Source organism: Branchiostoma floridae, chromosome 17 (genome assembly GCF_000003815.2).
Source record: "Branchiostoma floridae strain S238N-H82 chromosome 17, Bfl_VNyyK, whole genome shotgun sequence".
NCBI lineage: Eukaryota > Metazoa > Chordata > Leptocardii > Amphioxiformes > Branchiostomatidae > Branchiostoma > Branchiostoma floridae.
In genome coordinates this window covers 13562813-13576276 of record NC_049995.1, presented here as the reverse complement: position 1 = coordinate 13576276, position 13464 = coordinate 13562813, and the positions used below count along the sequence as shown (strand labels likewise).

General features: G+C 40.0%; 1 protein-coding gene across 1 annotated transcript in view; it reads left to right on the top strand.

Annotated features, from left to right (window-relative positions):
- Positions 1-13464, top strand: part of LOC118404316 (centrosome-associated protein CEP250-like) — a 51552-nt gene that overhangs the window by 23771 nt on the left and 14317 nt on the right. Inside the window, exon 9 of the mRNA XM_035803383.1 lies at positions 10268-10582. Within this exon, the coding sequence (XP_035659276.1) occupies positions 10268-10582 (315 nt within the window). The remainder of the gene's footprint in view (positions 1-10267; positions 10583-13464) is intronic.

The following is a 13464-nucleotide window of genomic DNA, read 5'->3' as shown; positions in this document are numbered from 1 at the left end:
TCATCACGAATATAAGAAGTGCTCTCATCTCCTTGTTAAACTTTAAGTACTTGTAGATAACCTACTTAAGTGCCACGCCTACTTTGCAACAGAATCGCCAGCTAGATCCCCGTTGCCACTAATGTGTAAAAAGCACACATTTTAGACGGAACATAACGCCTTGACTGAAAATATCATACATAAACATTCTTGACTAATATTTGCTTAAATTGTTTGAGACCATGTTCGACAATTGAACAGCCATACCTCTCTAATCTATAGCTATGTGTCTAAATTGTAATATATAACAATGATGATGATAAAAATAATGATAAAATAGCCGTAGAACATGAACATAATAAAATGTCAAAACTGTTAAAATATGTTGTGGATGTTAAAATCTACATGTGGAAATTGTACGTAACAATTCATTTTGCTAGAATATATTGTGTATACATGTATATATACGTCTGTAAAGTGATATTCAATCACACTGAAGTATTTCCAAATGTAGCAGTCAAACTATTTCTGTCTTGCCAGATATAAAAGCCAGAGCAGAAATCTTTGAAAAAAGAAAACAATAAATTTTGTTTTGACCACCAATGGCGCCTGTTGAAGGGCAAGTATGTTTGTTATTTTGTTCGTCTGATGATAAGTCGCACTGGATATGATGTGCCTCGTTTTTGATTATCTTCACGTAAATACTTCCAGATATTGTTATACCAGGGCTGGGAGTGTCTTGAAAAAAACAAAATAAGCTGTTATATCTGTGATATTTAAAAATACAATGCAGCACATAATTATTAAGTCCTCTAGGACATCTTCAGCTTCTTTCTTAGTTATGGAACAAGCTTCCGCGGAATTGCTTCCATGTGGGGTTCAATCTAAATCTTTTCAAGTCCATGGTAAACAACATATTTCTTCATAATCCAGTATTATAAGCTCAAAACGCATGAGTGACTCCACGAGCCTTGTCCTGAGGTGAACCTTAAGTAACTAAAAAAGCAGCGATGAAAAATTATATTGGAACGGAGGAAATGTTTCTTAAAGTAGTACATTCGAAGGCCATAAGTATTTTCTGTCACGGACTTCCGTGTACAGTGACGTCAGCTATAAGGGCCCCATGTTCTTTAAAACACTCTTGATAGATACGTCTGAATGTATAGAGGAGTGCTTGATGCATGTCCATGTCAAGTCAAGCCACACCCTAAAGAGCACTAGTGCAGTGACAGTGAGATGAAAGTGTATTAGGGCATGATGGTTCAACCGGAATCCTACGTAGACATGTAACACACAATTTGGGACGGAGCAAAGGTTACGTAGAAAAATCACGTACATGTCACATTATAACATTTCAGAAACTTTCAAATATTACAATCAAAACGTTTGGCACCTTGTACCTTGTGATTTGAAATAGTCGTTTTCCGTGACCATAGTGACAATGTTGGGAAAAAAGCTTTAGGGCGTACCCTTGAACACAAAATAACCAGTTCTTAAAATACTTGTCCTTCACACATGCGAACCCAAATAACTTCATGTTGTCGCTAAAAAGTAATGGCCGTAGCGACTACATAAATCCTATAACCTCGTAAATCAGCATGAAAGCGTCACTTTGTCGGCACGTTTGGGGTTATGTGTTAATTGCAGCTTTAAAAGGAACAGCGGTCACAGTTGTAGTACTTGATGACTGAGGCAGAAGCAATATTGAGTTTTTATAAGTCCACAACTGCCATGCAAACAAAGAAAAGTATAGTTTTAACAAAGAGTATTTATGACAAACAAAAAAGGGGCATTTTGCAAGGGGAAAAACAGTTACGATAACTATAAGACCTGATTTCTGAACCTGAGTCGTACCTGAACCTGAATTTTCTGTACCCGTACTCAACCCTAGTCAGGAGCTTACAGTTAAATAATGATCCCACCACTGCAACATAAATCAAAATAAAATACCAATCATTCGCCACGCTTTAAGTGTTATAAGTTAATAAAAGGAGTTGCTGAATTTGTAGTACTTAACTTGTTAGTTTGACTATCTAAAAGTAGCTTTACCAGGTCAAACGGATCTGAGGGCTGGCGATTCAATTAAGGCTCTACGTCCTTCACATGTACATAAATCACAATCAAAGCATCACGTAGTGCCCGTTTATAGTGAGTGTGTATTTGTGCTTTTAAAATAAGCTACAGATGGCGTTATAGTATTTGAAGCCGTTTACTATTGCGATATAAAAGTCTCTGCAAGGCTGAAAGACTTTAGTTGCCCACTGTTGGCACGTGGAGTATGCTACCATACTGTCTCCCGAATTAGTCGAATGCTTGGTAAATCACCCTGTTCTTTTATCAGACATGCTTTAGAAGGTCATATCTCAGGCGGGGCACTGAAGTATATGTCAAATGTCTACTGTATACAAAACGACCCGAAAGTTTACAGAGTTGTAACAGTAACATACTTTAACGCCTAAAGCTCACGTACTATCATCATGATACGCCCATCAACATGATATGACATCGATGATTGATAAAAGACAAGGACAGAAGATCTTGTTATGTATAAAGCTGGTAGGAGTATTGTTACAACGTTGATAACATTTGAGTAACTCTTGGTGACTAAAACTGTAGTGATGCTACACAGGAAAGGAAGCAATAACTCAAAACTGATAATGGAAACTAATTTTCAGTAAACAGCTATAGCTAACCCGGCAATGGGCACAGAAGTCACAATTAGGTCTAAAATACATCGAAGCAGGCCGTCATGTTGAGCAAAACTACGTTTTTCTTGGATTCGTTCCCTATCTAGGAGCCCATCTGTAATCTCATATCCTAGTAAATGTTGCATGGTAAATAAAGACATTGATGGATAATGAATGCAACAAAGTTGAAAACAAAAGATTTCCTAAATTTTGAACGTATTCAACTTTGAACGTAAAACAAAGGACAGTGGAACTGCTAACAGATAACTTATTTTTTAAAGCACATAGAAGGTTTTCTATTTCTTTTTTTTTTCAGAATAGATCAAACAGCCATGGCTTGAACTGTACATGCAAGGGTTCAAAAGTAACCATGTCTACACCCTTTGATCAGACTACGCCTAGTTAGCACAGAAAATTTTAAAGAGTCCCCAGGGAAACGACTGTGTGCTTGCTTATCCTGTCAGCATGTGATCCAGCAAATATAGAGGATGGGTCAACACGGCATGAAGGGACCGTAAGCCTTTAATCTCGTCTGCGTCAAATGTCAAACACCGCCTGTCACGATTCCCGCGCGAATGGTGATTGACGTGTTTTCAGACGATCATGGACTTAGAACTGATTTGACCAGCAAGATTTGGATGCTTGAATGTTCTTTATCGCATCTTATATTTCCTATTATGTGATTTGTAGTTGGAACTTATCTCATCAGATTATGTCAAGGAAAACTTTCAAGGTCAAAAATGTTAGGTAGCAATATGAACTAAAAGCCTGGATTGTCATTGAAGTATGCAAAGTAGAAAATGCTTAAAGCCTACATGGTGATCGTTAAAAGAAGACATACTTTGCTTGACCCAACGGAAAGCTTTGCAGCTATGCATAGAAAGACTTTGATACTTTTGAAAGTTAAATTTGACCCTCATAACTTGGTTGGGTTCTTCCATTTTGATAAGTAACTTACCCACCACGTATGATTCCTCGTCTCCCCACTTTTCATTGAAACTAATCTCACCAGATGATTTTGAGACAAACTTTAAACATCACAAATGTTAGGCATTGATGTGAACTAAAAGTCCGGACACTCAATGACGCATGTAATGTAAAAAGATACCCCATAGTCTACATAGCGCATGGTAATCATTAAAGGAATACTTACTTTGCTGGACATAATGGAAGTATGTCCATCTATGCGTAGAAAGGGTTGACATTTCTTAGATATAGTTTCTTCTCAAGTATTTGTTCCTTTTCTACATTAATGAGTGACTTATTCTTTGTACATTCCTTCACTAATCGTAGGCATTGCATTTTAGAAACATGAATCCTCATCAAGTTTTTGGGTCCATCTACATTTTATTCTTTGTGCATTTCTCTTAGAATAGAGTGTAGTTGCTTCCTCATGACATTATCCTAGATATTAAATTCCAATAACGCCAACACATCGTAATGGAAATCTGTGCAGCTAAGCGTAGAAATGGCTTGGCATTTTGTAAACATTGATCCTTCTAAAACTTTTGGGTCTATCTACATTAGATAAGTGAATAGTTTTGTACGTTATCTTGGGAATAGAATGTTGTTTTCTTATGAGATTATCCTAGATATTAAATTCCCATGACGCTACCACATCCATCCCAATTTGCCGTGGCCATTGATCTCAGTGAGCCTCCTGCTGAAGTTTTTCTTTGAAAGTCAGTCCCGTAGATATTCCCGATATGTGCACATACTCTAGATACGTCACCAGATTTGATTGATGTTCTCCGGGTGGAAGGTCACAGGGTTTCATCATGTGACGTGACATTGCTTGCACGGGGGGGGGGGGGGTTCTGACATTGACTAGCATTGTTGTAAGCCTTTCCACTAGACGGCGATCGCGCTGCGCTCTCACTGCGACCTAGGATATGTGTAACATTTTTTTCACATTGGATATATCATACAAAACGTAAAAGTGTGACAGAAAAGACAACAAAACACAGAAATTGTAAAAACATTCGATTCTTTTCTATGCAATTCGTTGAGCGATATGTCAAATTTAACTTCGCAGAGAGAGCGCGGCGAGAGCGCCGTCCTAGTGAAAAGGGGTAGTACGTATAAGGAAGGACGAACATGAGTAATAAAACAGATGTCAAAGAACTTTTCCATAGGTGGTTACCTTGTAAGAATGATGAGAGGACACATTTTACACGCAAAGAGTGCTACTTGAGTTCATTAGATTAAATAAGATAGCATTGAATGTCAGTGCACTTTGAAAGAGTCCCAAAAATACAGCAATACCGGAAGACACATGCTGAGAGTGGCTTGTAAAGGCTAATCTGGAGACAGCTGTTTCAAACGATGGGTTTACGTGTAACATTTGATAGCACAAATAAAGTCTGAAGTAGATTAAATTCGGCTCCTATAAACTAAGTTTCTATTAAGGGTTACGAATAATGTATCAGAAACCCTGGGTTTCCGAAAGCGATGAGCTTTGCACGTAGTTCTACGTTTTGCGGCAGCTGTCATGCCCACACTGACAATTTTTTTTTCAGAAACTTTACCTATCTTTTTGATATACATCGTACTTTGAATGTTACTGGATACAGAAGTTTTAGTTCAAGTATCAGCCACTAAAATATGATAAATAAAACCGATTCTGTCGCCCGTCGTAAAAGTAACAAAACGATCAAATTTGCAGAAATCCAATCCATAAGTACGTATCTATAGCGTGTCGTGTTTTATATTACAAATTCGCTGTTGCTGTTTTGAAGTCGAATAATTCGTAAAACCAACTTACTATGATGATTCCAGTCATAGCACTGTTGTTTGAAAAATATTTTTGTTTGTTATATTGTTGTTGTTGTTGTTGACTCTCTAACCGCTTCAGTTTGTCGGTATATGATCACGTGCTTTAAGTTGCTTTCAGTTATATTGTTGCTAATAACACATCATTACTAGTACTTTTTATGTAATTGAGGTCATGTTTATGGAATAGATTATGAAATAAATTAGTATCAATAAAGTCTCTAGGGGTTTTTCGCATATTTCGTGTAACATCTTTCGTAATAAAACAGTTATGATAAAGAATGCCTTATGGCTGCAAGATGCTAAATAAGAGCCATTGAGTACTAAGTGCTGTGGATTAGTCTCTAGCAACTGTTTCTCGCAGGAGCTTGGACTAAGTAAGTAATGTATACAAATGCAGCCTATCGCATATTGCAATCATAGTTACCGCTCGTATTCTTCCAAGAAGCCAAGTTCAATGTCCTTAGATGACTTCGTCCGTCATACAAGAAGAATGACGTAATGATTTATAGGTGTTATAAGTATCGTATCAACTGTTATGTATCCGTGCACATAAACACGTAATATCTGGAAAAAAACATTGAAGACAAAGTGTAATATAACTTAAAGGTTACATAAAGAGGGTCTTACTTATGTTTATAATCATCGAAAATACAGCTTGTAACGCCTGTTTTATAAATTTTAGCTCATTATCAGTGCAAACAGTAGGTATAAATGTACAATTAGAGGGTCATGTTTGATAATTTATTTTGTATTTTATGGCTAGAATTTTGCTTATAGTTTATAGTTAATAATTTTAAAAACACTGGACCCGTCGACGTCGTGCTGAGCAGAACATTTGAAAACACAATAGATACATTTTCTTTTAATAAACACTTTAGCTTAACATCACAATTCTTGCAGCATTTATGTTCTTATAAGCAACTGAAACGTTTCTATTTGTATATTAATGCCTACTCTTGATATCTGATTGAAAACAGTGCGAACTGTTTTCCTTATATCAGATGTTTTCGCTAAGAATTATCGATATAAACAACCACCATTAGCAGTTGAACAACCGCTTTATCCGCTATTACGAACTAACAGTTGCCAAGACCCCCTGCTGCAAGTACAGTATATTTTTACCCCGGTATGTTTTCCCTAGGATCATGCGGACTGCTTTTCCCAAGGCTTCTACAGAGCTCTAGTTCAAGTTCGTACCAAACAACATCAATCATACAGACAGTTTTATCTACCGAACCAGAAGGCACTTCGGGATAATGACTCTTAAGCCAGGGGCACTTCGGCAAGTTTTTCCGATAATGAGGAACACTGTATTGTTGGTCGTAAAGAGAGATTAAGTCATATTAGTTGCTAAGAGGGGGGAATGTCTTTGCCAAAGGGTTGGTTATAGCAGCTGTGTGTCCAACAGTGTTGGATAAAAGCCAACAACAAGTCAGGTTATAGAATGATCGATGCCATGGTGCACTCAACATCATGTTGTAAACAATGACGAAATAGTCAGATAATGTCGTCTCTACCTATCGTGCTATAAACAATGATGAATTTGTCAGACAATGTTGCTCCTAATAAAATTCTAAATTGTGTCCTTTTACAAAATGTCAAGCTACTTAACCGCTATCATTAAAAGCCTTTCTACTTCTACCGAACATAATGCTATCTATCTACCTATCATTCTTGAAAGATAGACTACGGTATATGGTAAGGAGTCGAAAGATGTTATGATCAATGACGAAATTGTCAGAAAATACCTTCGCAGTTGTTTTTTTCAGCCCAATCAATAAACGTTTTGTGTCACACGCAAATCTAAACCAACCAATATTTGTTATCATGGATCTTTCTCTCTTAAAAAAATAAACTAAACATTTACCTACTTTAGGCCTAGGGAAAACATTTTGTGTTTCCTGTTTCATCCCTGTTAGTTCCCAAATGTCACTATGTAGCCTGCCTTTCAAAGAATGTTCATCAGTTAACAAATTACTGTGCATGCTTTTCACAGGACAGCAAACAACACATGAAACCCCCACTGCGAAACTCCTCTGTTAGATCGAAAAAGTTATGTTCCCTGCCAGGGGCAGATCTTAAAAAGGCTAGGGTCTGCAGGTTCCTCAACGACCGGTAGGGAAACAGTAAACATGGATTTTTTGGCCTAGGCCTTGAACGACAGACTACACGATGATTTATGACGTCTGGTGTCCTCATGATATTACACACGATAACAAAATGGTTAGATAATGTTACGTAGTTGATGTGCCTGGCCCCTGATAGATATAATTTCTTACGTGTCTTCTTCACAAATCGTAAGACAGCCATCTTTCATGACGTCACTTTTCTAACGATATCAACTACGTATCCTCTAATCACAATGGCCCTGGTGTTTAGAAATGTGAAATACAATGCCAGTGTCATAATGTTGTCTTCCTATAGGAAAAATATACCGGGAAACAAAACAATGAGGAATGACTGCCAGCTCAATCCCTGTAGTTTGCAGCTTTGCACAATACGATAAAATGTTTGTGTTGCCATTTTCTACTTCTTTACTACTTTAGATTTACTATCAAAGCCTTCGGTAAAGTTATGTCTGCAGCTTTATTTACAAAAGTCAGGACAGAGGACTGGATCTCTGTAACTTTGGCCCGGATATGAGAACTGACAGTAGCTCCGGGCGACTGAGGTCTGCATGCTGACACCGATGTTCATTATGAAACCGTGGGAACTCTTTCCTGGCTCATCTATTGTGTATTCTGGTGGTGTTTCATTTCTAGGGAGAATTATGTGTTCTTTACATGAGAGTTAATTTTTTCCTAGAGTGACATATTAAAGTATGTATTCTGTCGATGTCAACATTTAACAAAATGTCACTTTACGTGTGACTACTCTGTAGTGTTCTAGATTCTTAAGTTCACAAAGCATACAACTTTACTAATAGTTCAATGAAAGACTTTGCCTATATATAACGAAAAAAGGCATAAAGTTAGTGTAAATCTATAACAAATCGTAAGCGTTACTGCACATGCGCGCTGATGATGTATCGGCGTAGCTTTGTTTCTGCCTTGAAAGGACAGCAGCTAACCTTGTAAAAATTCTGTGCAAGGGCATGATGTGTCCTAGTTATGTCCATCACAAATCATATACCATAAAGCAAAAAGAGGCATTGAATTGAACACTAAAATGATTCATAATAACGAAAAGGTAGGGAGTTGAACAGGGTGCCCTTCCCAGTAAGGTATGTGACATTGCAAGTTTAAAGCTGTTCTAGATTCTAACAGCAGATGGTACATCTCTTGTCCTAAATGATTTGGGGATCACTCTACCCTTTATAGCTGCCCCACATGTAGCCCTACACCTGCATACACTAGCGCCTGAATAGCTCGTACCAAAACGTGTCGGAGTAAAGTATTTACAAGTGATCGTCGTAAATTCTGTTGAACATCTATATAACAGTAAGTGCGGCCTTATAGAGGGCAAACAACAATGGAGTGAGATTAATAGATTGCAAGGTTTTGACACATAAGCAGACACGGTTTTGCAATTTTTCCAACGATTACGGGATTACGTTCAAACATTTCTATTTTGATCGGAAGTTTCAAGAAGTCACGCTTCCATGCCTCTCTTCGAATAAAATATCTCAAGAATTGTTTGTTTATTTGAACAATGTTAGAAGTAACAATAACGAAGAGTATAGAAAAGCTTCCGGAGACGTATGTTTGAGCATCCTTGGACCACTTCTGTTCAGTATGAGCTAAAATTAACTTTAGTTACATTGTATAAAGGAGTGAAAGTATTTAATGACATTAACACCTATTTGAGATTTTGTCTCTTAATCAAGCACATGTTCATTTGACCCAAAGAAAACGCTTTTCTGATAATCATTTTTCACTCCGCAACTTTCGAATCAAAGAAATATTATTGCACTGTGAACACCAAGACTTGGTTTTACTTCAAGACTCTTGAACCTCCCTTACTGGAGGTGTCTCAAGGCTAATGGCTTTAGCATAGCTCTAATATCGTCAAGTTACGGTGAAGCGTTTTGCATAGTTCATGACGGCCCGTCAACTCCGGCTTTATCAAGGCCTGTCACAAGCTTCCAATTCCAGCCAGATTCGATGACCTTCGGGACGTGAGGCCCGGGTACTAAACAACATGAAAATAGGATCTATGTTTGGCACGTATCCCTCATAGTGGGACAACTCATCAACACTGGTATATATACAAGTAAAGAGCGATGCACCAAGGCCAAGTGCACATCATCGGGGATATCAGAAGTGTTCTGATGAGACATGACCTCCACTTCTCTGCTTTATTGTGAGGTTAGTAGACGAGTGGGTTAAGATTAAGAAGGAAGTAGTAGACAAGTCGTCGTCTGATGTTTGTGTGCTAGGTCTGTATTTGGCGGTGGAGGTGAGGTTGGGTTATTGGGAAGGGAAGACTCGGAATGTTCAGGATACACAGTCAGGGCTCCGGGCTAACCTGAAGGCACGTAAGGTCGGGTTGAGCGGGTGAGGACTGCCCGAGACTTAACGTCTAACCCCAACCTTAATCAGGGTTGTAAATTTCTCCTAAATAGCGACGTTTTCTCCTACTTATCGCTTCGCTAAGTGGCGAAAGGCTAACAGTAAACAAAGCGGTCGTTTTGAAGTCTAATTTCTGACTTAATTGCTCATTAACACGGTGCGTTATTGTTTTATTATTTTTGTAATGTCGCCTGCGTGCGCGCGCGGCTCGCGGGCTTGTGTTTGAATAGTCCAAGGCGGGGACTCTCATCAGTCTGCCCCTGTAGAGAGACTACAGCCCCTGGAATGCGTTTCTTCTTCTCTTCCCAAATATAGAGCGAGGCTCCGAGCGGAGCGACCCAGCGCCACCCCGACCACTGCGAAACCAGAAAACAAGAAGCGGACCGAGTGGAGGCCTCAGGCGAGGCGCGCAGCGACACGGACGGGCATGAATTCATGGATATGAGCGAGAAGGGAAGTCTTGAGATCGACAATCGTCTTAAAGAGGGTCTGGACGACGAGGAGAAGGAGGAAGACGAGCGAAACGATGCCATGGACATCGATCAGACCAGCACTAACGAACTGCACGGTGGTCAGGACAAGAACGCGTGGTTGAAGGAAAAAAGAGAGCTGGAGAGGAAAGCACGCGAGGTAAGTCAAAACTTTCTTACATTTCCAGGTAGTGCAAGCTCAGAAATATCGAAGAACACGTCAGATTTTTACAGACTGGTCTAGTGAGATGAGACACATGTTCGTGCGTGTGATATGGCCACGCATTGCTGCTGAGATTGTTATTGTTGTATTACGATATAGCATCACCAACTATCGCAGAAGAGGCTTTAAGGTAAAGGACACAGCAACACAGTGTGACGAACACGTAACAACATAGCCAGGCGGTACGGTTATCAATTGTTATGTTTGGCTAGGATATTCAGGAACAAGAAGGGTGTCGTAATACTATGTACGTGCACGAATATAGGCCACACGGAGGGGGGCCCGCTCTGACCTTTCGCATCATAGCAAAGCCGGGTCCATGTCATCTTTAACATCTGTGTTGATTTTAAACGTCTATTTCCTACACAATTACCTCTAGATTTTTACAACGTCACTCGATATCGGAAAGATCCACTTTTAGCTTGGCTTGAGTTGAAGTTTATTTGTGTTATGAGGACGGAAAGTCCATGTTTGTATTTTTATCTCCTGGCGAAAACATATCGGTATCAGGGCTGCTACCATGGAACTGGTCAAGCTCTTGTAGGGGATGATCAGTTGCTTTCTTTACCACGATGTTAACTAAAACAAACATGGTTTTGCCCTGCTCTGTGGAAATATAGGATGTCACCGTACTTCGTGAACAACTAACCCAACTTTGAGGGCCAACAGGTGTGATTACGTGAATGCTTATACCTACAAACCATCCTGCCCACCCCTCTCTATGCTAAAAGTGGGCATGCCCTGATGATGAAGACCCCATTGCCTGTCACCATCTATACATTGTTATGTGAAGAACGCACGACATTCTCTGGCCTGGACTGCTCTGTTAAAGGCCGAACCACCACTGATTCAAAACGTCTCTTTCAGAACCCAGTATGGTTTTAGGCAGGCTTGGTGATCTTGTCGATTGGAGAATCGTTTTAGGTGGTGATAGACCAACCAGATTGCTTCACCAATGAAGAGAATGCGGTCACCAGTCATTCAACAAAGAAGCCTCAGTCTAGCGAGACCTAGCCTAGGTTTCCTCCCGCATGCGCAATGGGACCGAGAGCTACCTACCGCCGTCATTGCTGTGTGAACGCGTGAACATCACGCTTTGGTAACGTGTTAAGGGGATGCGACCTCCCCCACCCCCTCGGGATAGATTTACCACCCCTGGGGACTACCACGAGAACATTCTAGGACATGCAATCCTCTAAGCAGCTGGGCAACGGACATATGGTAAGTTGTGAGCTGTTTAAGTGGTTTTCCTCATGCGCCATCGGTTCTATTAGGGCCATGTTGACTTCCAGTAGGTACTTGTACGTTATCCTGCGTCATAAAAACGCCACGAATGTTGCTAGAACATCTGGTTCTGCACTGTATGGTGTAGACTACAGTGTATGATTCCTAGTTAAAAGTTCATCCAAATCTTGAGATGTTTATCTTATTTGATGTGTATGGATATGACCAGTGATTTACGACATAGTATAAACATTTATCCTTATCAAAGTGTTAGAGATATAAGGACCTCCATCCAAAGTCATTACGTAAGGATGCCAATGATAAATAGCATACAAATCACCAATTATGTCATCTGTCAGCAAAGCTTGGGCCTGTGGACTTGATGACGTGGTCGTCAGATTGCCTCGTCTCACGACAAGGGTGGTAGCAACTCTCTCCTCAGGTCTCCTCTGGAGGAAGTAAACAAAGACACGTAAGCTGTCTCTCTAATTAATGATCCTGCCTTGATATCGCCTGATATGAACTTTTGGCCCCTCCCCTACGCATACCAGACGTATCAGTCCGTCTGGTCATATCGCACGCACGGATCCATCAGATACGAAGGCCAATATACGACGAAGATGTCAGATAACCTGTTGCTGTGTTGACCGGATGTGGTATACATTTAGAAATGTGGATAGGTTCTGGGAAATACGGTGGAAGGTGGCGTTTTTGGTTGGGATTAACGTTTTGATGGTGAACCAATGAGTCAGTCCGGAAGGCAGAAGCGATGGTCGGACCGCGTAGCCATAGTTCACATATCGGGTTATTTTAGGTCGAGCTAAGCTATTTAATGTGACCTGACCCCTATATTTAGGGACCGAGGAAAAGGACGACCATTATACACATGGACAGGGAGCTTGCGACACAGTGTGCCCAACCTTGCAGAGAACCCTTAAACTAACGTTTCCTAAAAGGAATTGAGACACGTGTTGAAGCGATCTCCAAACTACGACCTTGTCCAATGCCCGTGCATGTGTAATATATTGGGCATGACTACGTCAACTGACGCAAAACAAGGATGACCATATACATCACTTCCGGTGGGTGACTGGACAGTTCTCCAAGTGCGGCGTTGGACAGCAGTGCGCGTCATTTCCAGTCAAGCCTTGGTTGCTACCGGTGGTTGATTCCTGTGGTTCCTGAACAGTTTTCTTCGCGAATTTGTAGCCTGTGCGACATTGGGATTGGTCACGATGGTGATCGAAGGAGGCAAGAATGGTCTGACGATGAGTCTGTGGAATTACCATCAGGTAAACTCATCATCTGATGTTTACAGCTTCCTTTTTGGTTTATTGGTTCATATATTCAGCGCTGTTGTTCTTGGAGCACAAACGTTTTGGTTTGTTGTATTTGTAAAGAAGCGTAGATGTCGATTGTTAGTATGAAGGCTTCATTCTCACTGGTGAATAGGAAAAAAATGTTCGTCGTTGATCACTTTGGGTAAACTTGTTTGTGATAAACAGAAACTGGTTTTTGTTTTGTTTATCCTTCGGTGACGGCATATTGGCAAAGATAACATAGAGGCATATATTATTCCTACATGTTTTTGGGCC